A 19,304-nucleotide genomic window follows, 5' to 3' on the forward strand; every position below is an offset into this window, starting at 1 on the left:
TGTGTGTGTACGTGAGTGTGTATACTGTGTGTGTGTGTGTGTTTGAGTGTGTATATGTTTGTGTGAGAGTGTGTGTATATATATATACATGTGTGTGTATGTGTGTGTGTGTGTGTGAGTGTGTATAGTATATCTCTGTGTGTGTGTGTGTGTGTGTGTGTGTGTGCGTGCGTGTGTGTGTGTGTGTGTGTGCGCGTGAGTGTGTATACTGTGTGTGTGTGTGTGAGTGTAAATGTGTGTGAATTTGTGCGTGTGTGTGTGTGTGAGTGTGTATAGTATGTGTGTGTGTGTGTCTGTCTGTCTGAGTGGGGGCTAAATTTGAATTTCCTTCAGGCTGAGGCTCATTCATTTCACTTCTGGTGTTAAAGGGCCTTTACATTTGCCAAAAATAGAACTTTTTTGTTGTTATAAAAACACACAGACCAGCCCAATTTAGAAAAAATACAGCAAAAGTAACGTAATGCATTACTTTCCATAAAAAGTAACTAAGTAACACAATTAGTTACTTTTTATGGCGTAACGCAATATTGTAATGCATTACTTTTTAATGTAAAAACATTGTGTGTGTGTGTGTGTGTGTGTGTGTGTGTTTCTGACCTCCGGGTCGCAGGTCTCGTTGGCCCGAATGTCTCTGCAGTTGTCCTGTGTGGAGTTCAGCGCCACCACTTTATACACGGGCCCGCCTGATGTGGCCAGATATCTGAACACACACTCCGTCAAAGACTCACAACATACACACATGAAAACACACTCAATACACAACCGAACATTCACATACAGATGAGAACACACAGAAAAACATACACACTCATAAACTCTGACACACACACATACTTTCTCTCTCTCTCTCACACACACACACACACACACACACAAAGGATACAGTGCTGTGATGCCCCAGTACGACACACACACTACCAGCAGCACAAACGTGACGACGGGATAGAAAAGTGTTGACATCATGTGACCCAACGCCCTGAAAACACACACAAACACACACACGTTTACTCACTACTCAACTTAAACTCAAACACACAGAAAACTGTAATTCATCAAATCAATTCAAACATGATCATGATCATATTATTAATATGTGTGTGTGTTCTGGGATCAGCTTCAGGATCAGCTCAGCTTGTGCACACACAGGTTTGGAGACGACAGAAGACGTCGTCACGAATGAAGTAGCGTTTATTTACTTGCTGGTCTCCTGAATGAGAGCGATGGCGATGAAAATACGATTCCTGAGGAAGATCAGCGCCAGCAGCAGAACCGCCTCCACGATACACAGAATTATCACTGCAACACAGACAGTCGTGTGTTCTTCATTAGTAACATCAAAATACATTAAAAATTATTATTATTATTATTATCTGCTGGTTAAATCCTGATGGATAAATACAAACTTTTTTTAAGACTCTTAAGTCATTGTGTTGAATTTAATTTACTTGTATTTATTATAAATTATTACAAATAATCCTGATGGTTAAATATGAACTAATATTTTTAGACTCTTAATTCAATCTATTGTATTGAATTGAATCTAAATTAATATAGATTACATGAAAAAAGTTTGTCATGAGAATGAAGCACATTAAAATTAAAAGAGAAATTGAACATAGCTGTAGTATTTAAATTATATTTAAATTAAATTACATTTTAGTTTAATTTAATATAAATAAAAAAGTTGCCATGTGAATAAAGTACATTAGAATTAAAACAGAAATTTAACAAATACAGCTCTAGTATTTCAATTACATTTAAATTAAATTTGAATAAATTAAATAAAAAAAGTTTGTCATGTGAACAGAGCATATTAAAATTAAAAGAGAAACTGACCGAGAGGTGTAGTTCCAGTATTTCAATTATATTTAAATTAAATTTTAATTTAACTAAATTTTTTAAAGTTCGTCAAGTGAAAGGAACACATTAAAATTAAAAGAAAAATTGATCTGAGAGATGAAGTTCCAGTATTTAAATTATATTTAGATTAAATTGGATTTAATTTTAATTTAATGTAGTATAAATTAAATTTAAAGTTATGCGAAAAAAGCACATTAAAATTAAAACAGAAACTGAACAGATATAGCTCTAGTATTTCAATTACATTATAATTAAATTTGAATTAAATTTAAAATAAATTAAATAAAAAAAGTTTGTCATGTGAATTAAGCAAATTAAATTTAAAAGAGAAACTGACCCGAGAGGTGTATTTTAATTATATTTAAATTAAATTCTAATTTAATGTAAAATAAATTAAATAAAGTTGTCATGCAAATGAAGCAGATTAGAATTAAAACAGAAATGAAACAGGTATAGCTCAAGTATTTAAATTATATTTAAATTAATTTAAATTTTTAATTTAATTAAATTAAAATTTTAATTCAATAAAAAATTTATCAAGCAAAACAAGCACATTAAAATTAAAAGAGAAATTGATCTGAGAGATGAAGTTCCAGTATTTAAATTATATTCAGATTAAATTCTATTTCATTTTAATTTCATGTAGTATAAATTTAATTTAAGTTTAAGTTATTTTTTAGTTAAATTTAAGTTTTCTTGCAAAAGAAGCACTTTAACATTAAAAGAGAAATTGTACTGAGAGATGAAGTTCCAGTATTTCATTTACATTTACGAAACCATAATTATTTTGATTTGTATTAAAGCATGTGTAAACACAAAGTGCAGTGACTCACAGAAGGCCAGCCAGGTGTCCCGCACCTGCAGATACACGTTGACATTAGTGGTGAAGCCCACGTTACTGAAGGTCAGGCTGGAGCTGGCCAGAGACATGTACTCGTTATAACAGTACCAGATACCTGACGGACAGAGACCATCACTGAATCATCATCACATATTAAACACCGGTGCTGCTCTAAACACTCAAGATTTATAATATCAGTCATCAAAAACATTATCAGCTACTTTTACCAGCCCAAAATGTTTATATCAGCATGTCAGAAGTTATTGACTGACATTATTCATTAACCATTCATTAATCTTCAATCAAATCACGTGAAACCCTGTCAGCAGCGTGATTCAACAAGTTTCCAGCATCACAGTCAAAATAAACGTGATGTTTAATAGCAGCATTTTGTGCCAGTGAGAAAATATGTCCGCTTGCACATAGTTTCTCATATCTGGATTGGACAAAAGATGTCAGATATGGCATTTATCAGTTGATGATGTCATAGCTGTTTAGAACACAATGTAACAAGATCAAAGAAGAGTTTAAAAGCACGAGGTGCTGAACTTACCGAAGGCTCCGACCGCCAGAACCCCGACGATGAGAATCCAGACCAGGACGGGTGCAGTGAAGCGCAGCAGCAGGAGGAAGAGGATGCTGACCACCATCGCAATGACCAGACCACTGGCACACACACACACACACATCAACACTTCACACACTATCTCACAACTTCATGATCAGATATATAAAATGTCCAAAGAACAAAGGTCCAAATTTGCATTTTCTTTTTAAATATTAATAAATAAATAATAATAATAATAATAATAAAAAATAACTACAACAAGAACGATAGTCTATTGACAAGTGAATAAAATAAGAGATTTCATTTCATTCAAAAGAGAAACTAATAAACTAAAAAATACTAGAAAGTCAATTGTTTTCCTAATAAATACTGTATATAAATAATTTTATAAAAAAAAAATATATAACAATTTACACATAAATTACAATGTATTTGTGTGTGTATATATATATATATTATTAAATTAATTTATATTTATTATACATGTTTTAATATATGTTTTAATATAATATATTTGGCTACTTGAAATAAAATAAATGTTAACTGAAATTAAATAAAATGAAATATAAAAAACTTGTTTTATTTTAGCTAGTTGCCAACATTTTTCCTTTTAATTTAATTTAACTTGATTTACCAATATAACTAAAACTAAAATAAAAATGTATACAAAAAAATATTACAGACATATTTAAAAAACAAAACCTATGAAAAATGAAAAAAAAAACAACAACAACAACAAAATTACTAAAATGTTAACTAAATTTAAAATAAAAATAGAAAAGATTAAAATGAAAATGATTCAAAATATTAAAAAAAATAGTATCTAAATACTAAATTAAAAAAATTGTATATATATATATATATATATATATATATATACACATACACACACACACACAATTTAAATAAATACTATTAAATTGTAGAATAATAAAATTATGCATATACATGGAGTTGAAACTCAAAGTCATACTTTGAAAATGATTCAAATGCATATAAAAGTCTGAATTTCAGTGCATAAACAACCAAATATCAAACCAAGCTGCATTTATGTTCAAGTGCATTTATTTTAAAAAGTACTTTTCTCAAAGAACATTTGTTGAAAGTAGAGATGCACCAATAGTTTAAAAACAGCCAATCAGGGCCGATATATCCTTTCAATCAAAAGAGGGCAGAAAAATGCACTGAATTTGTGCTTTGTGTAAAGAAAATGCTAAGAAACCAGTTGATGTTCAATATTAATAGTAATTATATGAAGTAATAACATTCAGAAAGTTAAGAAATCTTAATTTAATCTTCAGAATTTAGTTAATGTGTTAATATTAATTTGAGTAATGTGTTTGTTTATAACTGATAGCAGTTACAAAAGGCAGAACCCCCAAACTATCGTTATCGTTATCGGCAGCTATCGCTCTGAATAATCGGCTCTGCGGAGAAATTTAGTGTCGGTGCATCTCTAGGTGAATGTTATAAGTGTTTCCCGCAGCATGACTGACTGGATCAGCACATGAACGTCAGTATAAAGATCTGGACTCACGCTACGATCCACTGCCACGACTTCGCGAAGTCCTCGAAGATCCTCAGGCCGACGTCTTTGATGTTGAAGCCGCCGGCCAGATCGCTGTGAACACAGACGCAGACAGTGAGAATCACAAACCCTGATCACAGCACAGACACACCAGCGCGTCCCGGGGAGGGTGTGTGTTCTTTGTAAAGCTAAAAAAGACTTTACAAAGCATTTGTCAAAGATCACAAATGAAGCTCTGAGAGAAGCAGACAGACAGACTAGAAGATCTAAATGACTACATCTACTCGTCCTTCACCCTGAGACACTGATTCGACACAGACAGACGCACAGACAGACAGACGTCTACTGCTACACACGGACTCTATCTGTCAGTCACTCACTTTGACGCTCCTCCAGCACTGGCAACAAGAGAGACACGCGTCAGTAAACAACATACAGACACCTGCATGATCAACTACTCCTCAGAAATGAGCTCAGTTTAACAAAACCTCCATCCTCACTTAACAACAACATATAAATGAAGCAAATCATATATACTTTAATTCTTAGTCTGTGGTTTGACTGTGTGGTTATAGTCTATAGTTTTTATAATGAGCTGTATATAAAACGATAAACATCTATAGTCTGTATCCATTAGACAGATTATACGAGTGTTTTTCTGAGATCTAGAGCACATGATGAGCAGAAGATGAATAACAAACAGACACATGATCTCAGACATTTACAGAAATTAATGATTAATTAAGAATATTGAAAACAAAGAACGTCCTATCTCTCGACAAATAACTCAATCAATTTTGTTAAACAGTGTTATTTTAGTATTATTTATATACTATTAGAATATTTTTATTAGTTCTTTTTATTAGATTTATTTTTAATAACTTATTTCAGTTACATTTCTTACATTTTTTTAGTTAGAGTTTTCCATTTAATATTTATATATTTTTTTTATTTCAAATTAATTTTAATTAATTTTTAAAGTATTTTTTTTTAAAGATTTTTAAGTTTTAGTTAACAATTAACAACACTGCTGTTAATCAGCCAAATGGAACTATTATTTTAGTATTATTTATATATTTATTAATATTTTGAATTGGCTTTTTATTATCAGTTTTAGTAATTTTGTTATGATTTTTTTCCTATCTAGCTTTATTTATTTTTATTTTAGTGTTAGTAACTTGTTACTTCAACTTAATCTTATTTCATTTAGCTTCCAAGGCAACATTTCTTAGTTTAAACTTTGTATCTAATATTTATATATTTTATTTTATTTCAGTTTTATTCCAATTAACAAACTTTATAATTCTTTGATTTTTTGTGAACAATAACAGGTGATGATGATGAAGGACTGATGAATCAGTCAATCACTAGTGTGTAAAACAGGATTCAGAACATAACAAGTATTCGTATGTATACTCTGTGTGTGTGTGTGTGTGTGTGTGTGTGTGTGTGTGTGTGTGTGTGTGTGTGTGTGTGTGTGTGTGTGTTTACCCTGTAGCGTTCATGATCGCTGCAATAGTCTGATTTTCATCCAATCCTGGAAAACTGAAGTTTGCGGGAACGTTACTGGGATTATATGCATTTCCTCCGAAACCGGGCAAACACCGTCCCAACACTAGAGACAGAGAGAGACAGACAGACGGGTGAGGATGTTGTCAAGAATAATAAATGATGTGTTTTCCAGTGTCTTCATCTTCTGTCACTCACCGGAGGTTGTCGGTGTGTAGAAAAATGGACACAACTCTTTATTTATAATGTCTGTAGCTGACTGAGAGAGAGAGACATCGAAAGTTGTAAGAAAACAACCATATTTTTCACAGTTTTTCTTTATTAGAAAGCATATTTCTTTATTAAAGGTATAAATCATCAAAATATGAAACTTCTGTCATCATGTTCTTACCTTCATGTCGGTCCAAACCTGTATGACTCTGTATATAAAAATAAAGTGTGACGTAGGTGGAAGTACCGATCCAGCGTATACAAAGCAAACACTCAAAGACTAAGTCAAATGTCCTTTACAAAAAAAGGTAAATCAACGATGTCGGATGATTTTGAAGTTGGAGGAGAAAATGAGATGGAGTTTTTCGCCCTAGCGCGGTACTTCTGCCTACATCATGTGTGACCTTTACAACGTGATTACGTAATGCGTGGAGCATCACAGAGCAGTGCAAGATGAGCATTTGTGGTTAAAAAGTATATAATTTTTATTTATTTTTTTAGAAAATGGTGGTGGCGATGGTTTCTCTAGATAAGACCCTTATTCCTTGTCTGGGATCGTGTAGAGCTCTTTGAAGCTGCACTGAAACTGACATTTGGACCTTCAACCCGTTGAACCCCAGTGAAGTCCACTATATGGAGAAAAATCCTGGAATGTTTTCCTCAAAAACCTTCATTTCTTTTTGAGTGAAGAAAGAAAGACATAAACATCTTGGATGACATGGAGGTGAGTAAATTATCAGGAAATTTTAATTTTGAAGTGAACTAATCCTTTAACTATAATAACCTTGGGAAGTGCAAATGATATTTGGGAGCCACGAATGACGGTTTAAATCTTTGTCATTGTATCGCACAAGTTTTGCGTTCCACAGAAGAAAGTCCGGTTTGGAACGACACGAGGGTCAGTAAATGATGACAGAACTGTCATTTCTGGATGAAAATCTCTTTAAACACACACTGAGATACTTACTAAGTTAGTGCCTTGCAGCTGGAAGGACGGGACGCAGAACTCCTGTTTGAAATAATCGTCCGGTTTTGCATTCGGAAGATAGGCGAGAGGAGACAACATCCAGAACTCTGACGGACACGACTTCACACACACCTACAGCCGCAAAACACAAACATCTACTGTCACACACTTACAATTACTGTGGTTTTTTTTACCTCAAGAGAAACATCTCAGCAGGAGACTTCGGCAAGTCCTTAGATGAACCAGTGTTAAGTATCATTGAGAAATTATTGTTTTTATTAATTTATGAGATACTTTTGTTTTTATTATTAATTTTTTTTAAATTTTGTTTTGTTTTTGTCATTTTTATTAGTTTTTGTTTTTTTAATGTCTATATTTTTTATTCATTTTTATTTCAGTTTTAGTTATTTTAGTACATCAAGTTAAACTAAATAAAAATGAGATGTTTTCGCTGTCAAGCGGAAACCTTATATCTCCATATTCCGTCATTTTACATTACTATTGGTCACTCTTTACGTCTGTCTGTGGGTTTTGCAAATATTTAACCAATGAAAGTATTAAAAAGAGCTTGTGACTAAACCTCGTCACTCCACTGGATCCTCAAACTGTCAGTCAAACCTCATAACTCCGCCCACCTCTATGGTGAATGAAGTGCCGCACACAGTTTGGAGCGTCTCTGCTTGTTTGCAATGCAATGATAAATAAAGAACTGGTTCTTTTGAATAAGTACAGCACTTTCTTTACTCAAGAAACACTATATATATATATATATAGGCTAATGTTTTATGTATTTGAGGAGCAAAGAAGAGTGTCTTAGTTTGGCATTTGTCGTTGAGTCTTGGCTAATACTGTCTTAAGTAGCCTGTAAGTAGCTTTTAGTCTTTAATAACATGAGATTTTGGACAAATGACAGTACTCCATTTTAACTTGTTAATAATGTCAATAATATAATGACACATACAATTGTCTGACCATATATAAAGCCACAATATCAACTTTGACAACACAGTGTTTAATTATTTTCAAAAATACATTGTTTTCCCATTTTCAGAAAAGTAGAGTTTTTGGAGATACAAGGTTTCCGCCCGACAACGATGATATAGTTAAATGTGATAGGCAAAATGTAAACATAATACTGTAATCCACACTTTCCATGAATCATAGCAACCTAAATCATCGCATTTTAACAGTTCCACACTTATTTAATATGCAAATATGCTACCCAATCATAGCAGTGGGCGTTTACATTGAAGTCTTAAAGGAGACACGCCCCTATTAAACAGTGTGTTCAAACCAGAGGGTCAAAATCAGCATAGAAAATGGCCAAATTATGACACTACATGTTTCAGATGTAAAAGTCTTAATAACATTATAAGTGGATCTCAGGGAACATTATGAAACACTGATGGTACCTGTGTGGTGGGACACTGGAGACCCTGCAGAGCCGCAGCCATGATGTTGGTCCCTGTGGCGCATTTGATGATGTCAAAATACAAGACGCTGGGTTTATCCCTGAGAGACAGACGGACATGAGCATCAGACAACTACAAATCAAGCCCAGAAGATCCAGATGATTTTCTAGAACGACTGACGGAAAATCTCACTTGTTCTGTCCGACTCCGCAGAACATTCCCGTGGAGTTTCTGGGATACAGCACGTGCCGAGGGTCTCCGTACAGCCAGGCTACAGGATCACATTTAATCACAGTGTTATTACAATTAATATTCAGTAATATTCAGAAATATTATTATCTATCAGATGAGAACAAAACATGAACTCCACTTTATGTTGTCCATAACAACAGCCCTGAACCGTGGTAAAATCACTGTAACGCTTTAGTAAACTGTAACTGCTGCGTGTAATTAGTGAAAAGGTCCTTAGACTCTAATTAGTGTCTCGTTTGGTCTTCATTAGCTGTAGTTTGATCTCAGTTCATCAGAGAGAGAGTTTAATGAGCTCTCACACACAAACACACAGTAAATAATGACGTTTAGATGATAAACTCTAACACCCGCGTCATGTGATCAAACAGACACACCAAAACTTTACATTCAGTCAAATTAGGTCCGGATGATCATAATATCAAAGCAAATGGCTTTTTAATCCAATGCAACATTTAAAGTAGGACCTTTTGTCTTCATTTAATTTTTCTTTCTTTCTTTTCTTTTCTTTTCTTTTTTTTTAAATGTGTCTTTAAATGTACATTGAAAATTAAATAAAAAATAAAATAAAATAAATAACAAAAAATAAAGCAAAACAAAATAACATAAAAAATAAAATAATAAAATAAAATAATTAACACAAAAAATATCATATAAAATAAATAACATAAATAAAATAAAATAAAATAATTATAAAATAAAATAATAAAATAAAATAAAAATAAAATAATAAAAATTTGTGCATCTGTCTTTATGGTTATATTTTATCTAGTGCAAAGTTCAAAACTGAACATTTGGTTCCGTTTCAATTTGAATTGAACCGGCCACAACAGGAAGTTGAATCGCAGTTCCAAGAATGCATTCTGGGAAATGAAGTGTTCTTCAACACTGGTCAACTAAAGGTCACTTCCTTCCATTCAAATTCAAACTGCGATTCTGCATTCTGTTTTCAAAATTCAAAATGACATTAAATAATATTAAAAATGATGTTTTACATTTGCTTTAAAGATTTGTCTTTGTCTACAGCAATTATAATCAGCTTTATTTATAGATTTTATAGAGAGCTAAATAAACTCGTGTCAGTGTATTTTTCCACTCTCAATCAGCAGAAACAATCACACTGTGTTACCTATAACCCCCTGACCTCTCCAGCATTTACATGCTGCACTTAAGGCAGACCGAGTCAAATTTCCATACTGCTTTCAGGTGAAAGTAAACAACGTCAATCCACAGCGAGTCTGTCAGCGTTCACAGGGACGAGAGACAGAGACAGACACAACCACAGCTGATCAGACAAAGGAACAGACAGTTGAGGCAACAGGAACTTACCCAGAATTCCCACCACCATGTAACCGACGATGACCAGCATGAACAGAGCGCAGCATATGATGTCTGTACAGCTCCTGCAGACACAGACAACAAACCCGGCCGGGTCACATGTCACATCACATTTAAAAGACATCAACACATCAAGAAAATTATTATCTTTAGAATTTCATTCATATATTTTATTTTTTTTTATTTTGCGTTGTTTGGCATGATTTTCATGACAATTACACATTAAATTATAATTTCTGTAATAATGTATGTCAAAAAATTATAATGTTTATTAGTTAAATTGAAAAGTGTTCACTGCTGCCTAATTTATTCTAAAAAAATATAAAAGTAAAAATCTTATGAGAATTATTATTAATATAGAACAATGTAATTATTCTATATTTATACAAAATGCAATTATTCTGTATTTGTTTACTGCCTAATATATTTTAAAAATATATAAAAAAGTAAAAACAAATCTTATGAGAATTATTATTAATATGGATGGAATAATTATGTAATTATTCTATATTTAAACAAAAAGTAAGTTATCTGTATTTGTTTACTAACTAATTTAATCTAAATTATGTATAAAAGTAAAAAAAAAAAGTAATTATTATTCTGGAAAAATGTAAATGCAAAAAAAAAAATCTTAAAAGAATTATTATAAATATAGAATTACAAAATATAATTATTCTGTATTTGTTTACTGCCTAATATATTCTTTAAAAAAAAAATCTAATTAGAATTATTATTAATATGGATGGAATAATTGCAAAATGTAATTATTCTGTATTTATCTGCTGCCTAATTTATATATATATATATATATATATATATATATATATATATATATAATTATATTATATATATATATATATATATATATATATATATATAAGTAAAAAATAAATAAAAGTATATAATGATAATTATTATAAATATAGAATAATTACAAAACTCAGAGCTAAAAAAATCTAGATTGTTTGCTGTAATGAGAACTGTCATGAAACTAACGTCACAATGCCAAAACTGTTATTTGGTCTTTAAAAATAGGCTCTTTTTAATCAAAATATAATTTCCTCATTTTCTCCTGTTTGCTTTCATGACATTCAAACACACACACACACACACACACACACCTGTTGTGAATGGGGCCGATGAATGTGGGGTCATACTGAGCCGGAGCACCTGAAACACAAGCAGAGTTTAGCGATTGTTACGCATTCACGGATCTCTTCAGGGCATGATCGTCATATTTACATGTGCTTTATTTTTTGTTGCTATCATTGTTTTGATACAGCAGGTTAGCAGGAACCACTAAAAGAAAACCACTAATGAAAGTGAAGTATGTGGCTTCCTCTGGTTAAATCATTATAACGCATATGCAGAATCACCAGTGTCGCTTTAGTCACTCAAATACTGTAGTTTATTTATTTATAAAACGCACAACTGAAGCTGAACCAGAGTGCACAAGTAATATAAAACAGATTTATGAACAAAACATTATTTATAGCACATACTGGTGGACAAATGAAAAATGTACACCCTCAGACAAATGAAAGTTCAAATGTACAAGGCAAAGTGTGAATTTAATGTGCTGCAACTCATGATTTCTTTTTACTTTAACACCATTTTGAATCATCTTTAGCATCCGGCATTAGAATGATGTAGCTCATCGTGTCATGTGATCGACCTGCATCACTCTAGTCCGTGAGGGTTTGTCTCCTGGCAGCTGCAGTGTTTCATGTTAGATTGACGTCACTCACAGGTATTAAACTGTCAGGCACTAAACTGAAGCTTTTCTACTCTTTATATCATATATAAACAGGAAAAGAGACAGAGAGAGTGAATTTGAATATCATTTGAATTCAAAGATGGAGTTGAACTACAGACTCTCTGTGTTTCTGTTCACTTCCTCTGCTGAAACCTGCTAATCAGGATCTTCTCGGAGTTCAGGACATTCTTGAACCTCATTATTTATCAAGAAAGACTCTGACTGTCACCTGCACTGAAAAATATTTGATGGAAGATTTACTTGGAAATGTTTTTCACTCAGAAATTGTTAGCAAATTTCACAAATAAGTACAAAGAAACGGCAGTAATATTTTACAATAAGGTCTATTCGTTTCACAGTAAAAACTGAACAGTGAAAATAATTTAAATGAGTTTGTTTCACTCAAATAATAATGAAAGTTCATTGTACTTAATAGAAAAAAGTTGCGTGAACTCAAAATTTCATTGTAGTAAGCTGAACTTAATATGATTGAGTTGCAGTGCTTTGAATCAGATTATCTTCTCCTCCCTCTTGCAGCATCTCTTCTCTGATGACGAGGGCGGGGCAACCTGTCACTCACATGAGATCCACCAATAGCAAACCACAACCATCCAATCAATTCCCCACAGATGAAATCAAGCCCCGCCCTACATTTGTTCTTGTTTGAGAAGCGTTTCACTCGGATATACGTCACAATAGAGAAGAAAAGACTATCGTAACTTCCGTTTCATGTTGTCTAGATGTTCTAAACGTAACGCAACATGTTCAAATCTTTAATGTGAAGCAGAAAAACAAGATCTGATCTGAGTATTTAATCTTTGATCCTAAACGTTCATGTTTCTTGTAATTAATTGGAGAACTCTGAGAACTCTGTACGGTGTAAAAAATTAACTTGCTTCATAAACTTTAGTTCCGCGGGTACAAGTGAAGCTGTAAATGAGTAAGAATGGAGGAAACCACAACAGAAATGCAGGAAACCATGTCTTTAAATCTCCTGACCGTATGATTCATGAGCCACAGACGTGTGTTCAACACCATGAGGATATAATACACTAAATCAACCACAGGAGTCAAATATTACCACACTGATTCATTACATGTTTAATGTCTTTGAAAGAAGTCTCTTCTGCTTACCAAGCCTGCATTTATGTGATCAAAATACAGTAAAAACAGTGTAAAATATTATTACAATTTAAAATGGCTGTTTTCTATGTGAATATATAGTAAAGTGTAATTTATTCCTGTGATCAAAACTGAATTTTCAGCATCATTACTCCAGTCTTCAGTGTCACATGATCCTTCAGAAATCTTTCTAATATGCTGATTTGCTGCTCAAGAAATATTTCTGATTATTATCAATGTTCATATTTCTGTGGAAACTGTGATACATTTTATTTTTCAAGATTCTCTGATGAATAGAAGGTTCAAAAGAGCAGCATTTATTTGAAATATAATCTTTTGTAACATTATAAATGTCTTTACTGTCACTTTTTATCAATTTAATGTGTGAATAAAATTGATGAATAAAAGTATGAGATCATCTCATAATCTCTCATTGAAGCCAAACTCTTATAAACACACACACACAGTGTGTTCTTACCAACAAAAATCATGTCAGACCAACCAGTTTCTCAACCTTTTTATGTACAATCCAGTATCAGGTTACACTAAACAAACACACATATAACACACACACACACACACGCAATCGGTCATTTGCCTTCAGGACGGAGAACATTATCCCTGTAAGAGACGTTTACAGCATCGCGTAAAAGAAAGGGTGTGCTGTAGATTTTATGTGCGGTTTTATGTGGTGATCACTGTGTGACCGTTTACAGTAAACCACACACACACACACACACACACCCTGACCAGAGGTCACACACACAGATGCTTACAGCAGAATTCAGAATAAACTCAAAGTTAATCTTATTAACTTTGAACTATGTGTGTGAGAAACCTGACAAACTTCCTATTAGAGTCCTCAAAGTAAATATTATTCATTAATAATGTTCTTTTCAGTTTTCTTTAATGATGTGGGTTAGTCTGTAGTTATTATAATTAACTTAAAGTTGTGATGAAACAGAAGTAGTGAGTGACAGATCTTCCACATTGTACAAAGCCCCTAAAGGGTCATGGTGATGGAAAAAGATATGAGATGGGAGGAAAAATTATATGTCAATGCTTCTGTGATCTCTCAATAACCTTTGTTCTTTGTGAGCAAATGCAAAAGTTACTCAGGGGAACGCAAAAGTTTTTGCGAAAAAACACAAAGGTTTTGTGTGCGAACACAAAGTTTCTCGGGGGAAAGCAAAACTTTTGCGAGAGAATGCAAAAATATTTTTTTCCTCCCATCTCATATTTTTGTCACTTTTGGGGCTCCGTAGTATTTCAACGCACATTTGAGTTGAAAAAATGTAGGGCGGAGAGTTGGTTCTATCCAGCGGTTGTTGATTGGATCTTAAGATGTGGGCGTGGCACTCAAAAATGGAGGCGGGTCTGAATGAGAGTCTGCAGTGGATTGTAAGAAAGTTTAAGTAAACTAAATGATTGGAGAAGTATGTCGTTTCACAGGAAAATAATTACATTTTGATTAAAAACAATTAAAAAACACGTATGCATGGAAGAATCGTTCACACATGCTAAAAAATGACTAAAAAAACTAAACAAATTTACACAGTAAAATACTGTTTTCCATTGAAAAAGTAATATACCATAAAAACAATGCATTCTGGGTAATATTTGTCTTTTTTTTTTTAGAAAAGAGGCCTATAGAGAGTATGCACGTGACGTCACCGTCGACCGTTATGACTGAGTGGCAAAAGACTGAGTGGCAGCGTTGCTTTTCAGCGTGAATGCCGCGAAAAACACACAAAACACATCCAAAACGGGAAAGAGCTTTGCGACTCACTGTACAAATAGATTTGACACAAAATCTGAGGTATATTTTTACAGACTGCCAAAAGCTACAGAAAAAAGAAGCAAATAGGTCGCTGCAATTCACAGAAACAGCTGGACTCCAGGCAAAGAAACATGTTCTGCAGTTATCATTTTGTGTCGAAATGATGGATTTTGGGGTAAAATCATACCCTATATATTGTATTGTTATATATTGTGTTGACAACTCATCAATTAAATATTTACCATCTTATATTCTGCATAATTGAGCGTTTTTACACTGAACATTGATATCATACAAGTGATCACACTGATTTAGATCTACCTATATTGTATTTATATAAAGCGTTCACAGGCAGATTTGCTTTATGTATTTCCCCGGCATCGAAATCAGGCACATATAAATGTCAGGAAACACAATTCCTGGTTGCATGTCAATATGGATTAGGGTTCTTTGACATGTCATAAGGAACACTTTCAAGCCCAAACTTTACTGTAATCGTTTGTTTTATATTAGCGTTTTCGCAGTTTCCACTATTGAATCCAGTCATGCAGCAGGCTCTTTTGCCACTTAGTCCAGCTGACGGAGCGCGTTCCGGCAGGAAAGTGACGTCTATGCATACCCTCTATAGGCTACTTTAATCGAAAACGACTAATAATATTACCCAGAATGCATTGTAATATACAGAAGTAATATACTGTAAAAACAATGCATTCTGGGTAAAATGAGTTGTTTTCGAGAAAGTAGCTTATAGGTTACTTTCTCGAAAATGACTAATAATATTACCCAGAATGCATTGTTTTTGCGGTATATTACAGTTTTAGTGGAAAACTGTATTTTTTTACTGTGTGAATGTGCTTTGTTCTTTTTACAGTTATTTTTTAGAGATCAATAACATGCATTTAGAAAATAGGGTGAATTTCATTTCACACCAACTTTAAAACAACTTCAATTTGAGGAGAAAATCTTTGCTTTGCGGACATTTGTGGTCTAATTTGAAAACTGATTAATAGATAAAGCATATTTTAAAATGCAAAACAGTTTCTTTAATATATAAGTGTTAATGTGTGGGTGAGCCTACAGAAATTATTGCTTTATATATAAACAATAAAAGTGTCCTCATTTAGCTGTAGGTGTGTGTAAAACTGTGAGTCAACGTATCTTTCAGGAAACTATTTCATATTATGTGCAGACGACAAAAGCAGCTAATTAAGTGTTAATATGACGTCGGCACCTAAAACTCAGGGTCAATGTGAGAGTGTGTTTATAAATATCTGATCCTTCCTGGTTTAAATGTTGACCAACAGGCTATTACCCAGTAACTGAACCTCCAGAGACATGCCTTATTTCCAGCTTTCTTCTACTGAAACATGCTGGTGACCAGGAAGAACAAATACCCATGATGGTCACAAACAGAGTAAACAGAAAAAAGGTGTGAAAGAGCAAATGAAACTAGATCTCAAAGCTGGCTTGTGCACTAAAACACACATACTTCACGTCTTTGCTGTTGCTCAAAGGTACACAGGAAGAAGAGCATTGAGACATTGGCGAGTGTGTTGAAACAGACAGATGAGAAGTCATTCTCTAACACTCTTGTGTTCCTTAAGAATGAAGAAGACTTCTTATCTATTACAGCATCATATAACGCATGTATAAGAGCTCCTTAACTATCACGGCATCATAAACAATTACAAACGAATGAAGTAAATGAAGATATTCACATATATTCACAGTCAGAATGAAGGGCTGGTTTTGAGTGTCTGTTTAACAGGATCAGGCTCTAATGCACAAGCTCTGCCTTTACAAAACAAGACACTGTTTGCAAGAGTCACTGTGAATACAGACGTGTTTACTTTACTTCACTAAACAAGGACATGCCATAGAAAATATTAATTATAACAAGCTAACAAATAATTATATTTCTATAACTTATTACTACGACATCTATGATATATATATATATATATATACATGATGATATTCCATGATCTTGTAAACTTTGTTTACTTTATTTATGCATCATTTTTCAACTTGAGGACGACAATAAAATCTGATCACTGGGACTGTCTATCATATTTTGATTAAAGGGCCTATATTAAAACACTCAAGTAGGCATGAAATAATCCCCCTGTTGCATTATAGCGGATTCTCGTGAGAAATGCTCTAACTGTACTCAGAAATACACTGTTAGCACACTCAGAAACAGTCTTACCATACTCCGAGTTGTTTTGCTCTTCTTCCTCTCGTTTCTTACCGCCCATCTTTTCACTTTGCGTTCATGTGTTTAAAATTAAAATAATAAACCGTGTGAAATGACCTCGAGCTGTTTCAGTGCTCGGCAGCGTTCATCTGAGTCGAGAAAGTCCAGTGTCAGCGCGCGCGGATGTTAGTTTCAGTGCTGCTGTATTGTCTGTAAATCTTTGGTGTAACTAAGCACTGTGATGACGTTTACGCGGCACCTGCCTCTGGCTCACCTGTACGCGCGCTCACGCACCCGTGCACCTCCTCCTTCACACACGCGCGCCTCCTCTACTGGTGGCTGTTTATTAAAGCCAAAGTAGAAACTTGTGTTTTAAAGGGTGGAGGAAGAGAGTTTTCAGGTTTCTCTGGATGTTTGTTTCGTGAAACTCAAACTGTAGGCTATTTTGTCAACTATTAACTAAGTTTTAAATAAAACACTGATATTTGTGATAGATATTTTAATAAAGTGACATATAAATAATAAAATAATAATAAAAATACATTATAAAAATAAATAAATAAGGAAGTGTTGTGCCCATGCGTTGTCGTGTAGGCTATAAAAGTGCGGTCACATTTACCGTTGTTCGTTCGGCGAATTTTCACAGGCGAAATCCAGTCGATTAATTTCGCGCGAGGACGAAAGATTTTCCATCTTGTTCTGTTGGTCATGTGAAATAGAAACGCTGCATTTTAAAAAGTTACTTCAGTGTGAGCTGTGCATAGGTTTTTGCCCGCGAAATTTCGCTAATTTAAAGCAAAGTCCCTTTAAGACAAGTCATTTCACTCGGCGGCCATCTTTGAAACGCCTCTCGGGCATTCAAGTGCAGCTCCTATCTCTTTGAGTGTGGAAACATCAAGTTCTCCAAAGCTGTTTGCCAAGCTTTCGATTCAATTTCATATTTGAAATCACCAATGAAATCTGACAATAACTGTCTCATACATTTTGTTTCTAAATGCTCGAATCATGACTAAAAACGATATTTTTCAGGCTGGATCAAGTATTTGGATCTTGTATTTTTACAAATATAACTATTTAATTTGTAAAGTTTAAACAAAAGAATTAGGCTATAAATTTCAATTGACAGGTTCTGTTTATAATGTTTACATTTCACCATTAGCCTCATGTCAAAACAAAAGACTGATAACACTGACCTTGAGTTATTGATTTCTCTGTACAGTAATACTGACTCTTATCAGACATGAGTATAATACAAACCACTCAGTGTCACACTAAAGACTAATTCAGGTCAATGCATGGAGGAAGAATGTGTAAAATATCTAACCACACTTTCCACAAAAACACCATCTTATTCCATATAGACTATATCACAGTAGCACAACATTGCCATCTGTTTTTTGTTTGTAATCCTGATTTTTTCTTGTTAGTTGTTAAAGAGGGAAAAGCTTTGCAGTTTTGTTTTCCTTGATCTTTTTCCAAGTAATTTTAAAGAGGTTTCTTGTTTAGTTATTTGTGTTTTGTTTGTTATTTTGGCCACGCCTCCTCTGAAGCTATTGTCCCCTATTTCTATTATTATTTTCTTTGATAGGTTATTATTAGTTCTGTTATGGTTATTGCTACTTTTGTGATTTTTACCAGTCTTTATAACTTCATATTGAAAGTTATTTTCATTGAATTGGTGGTTGTGTTGTTGAGTATGTTGAGTATGGAACAGGAGATTTCTTTTTTTAAATTTTCTTTACTTTGTTACTGGCCTAACAGAGAATTTTTGTTTTTAACACATTTAAAAAAATAATAATAATAATAAGACATTTTGAACATTCAGAAATAACATTATTGGAACATTAACAAAACGTTCTTAGAACATGTTTGTTAGCTGGGATGGTCCCACTTCAAATGGTAATTTATGATTTACAGTAGTAAAAGTACAGCAATAAAAACTGAACGATTGCATTTGATTACCCTTG

The 19,304-nt window shown here is 33.3% G+C and overlaps 1 protein-coding gene across 3 annotated transcripts in view; it reads right to left on the reverse strand.

The window, feature by feature from the left end:
• slc44a4 (solute carrier family 44 member 4) overlaps positions 1-18,062 on the reverse strand; it is a 25,425-nt gene extending 7,363 nt beyond the window's left edge. The window contains exons 1-14 of one of the 3 annotated variants that reach the window (XM_051873421.1): positions 17,957-18,062; positions 11,604-11,652; positions 10,474-10,547; positions 9,088-9,166; positions 8,896-8,995; positions 7,484-7,615; positions 6,505-6,565; positions 6,289-6,412; positions 4,807-4,890; positions 3,255-3,367; positions 2,694-2,816; positions 1,197-1,296; positions 884-976; positions 598-700 (exon numbers count right to left, since the gene is read on the reverse strand). In XM_051873421.1, the coding sequence (XP_051729381.1) occupies positions 598-700; positions 884-976; positions 1,197-1,296; positions 2,694-2,816; positions 3,255-3,367; positions 4,807-4,890; positions 6,289-6,412; positions 6,505-6,565; positions 7,484-7,615; positions 8,896-8,995; positions 9,088-9,166; positions 10,474-10,547; positions 11,604-11,652; positions 17,957-18,047 (1,326 nt within the window). In that variant the 5' untranslated portion in view covers positions 18,048-18,062. The other 2 variants (XM_051873423.1, XM_051873422.1) reach the window with 2 other exon arrangements.
• Between the last annotated feature and the right edge of the window lie 1,242 nt (positions 18,063-19,304).

Source organism: Ctenopharyngodon idella, chromosome 19, assembly GCF_019924925.1.
Source record: "Ctenopharyngodon idella isolate HZGC_01 chromosome 19, HZGC01, whole genome shotgun sequence".
NCBI classification, from domain to species: Eukaryota; Metazoa; Chordata; class Actinopteri; order Cypriniformes; family Xenocyprididae; genus Ctenopharyngodon; species Ctenopharyngodon idella.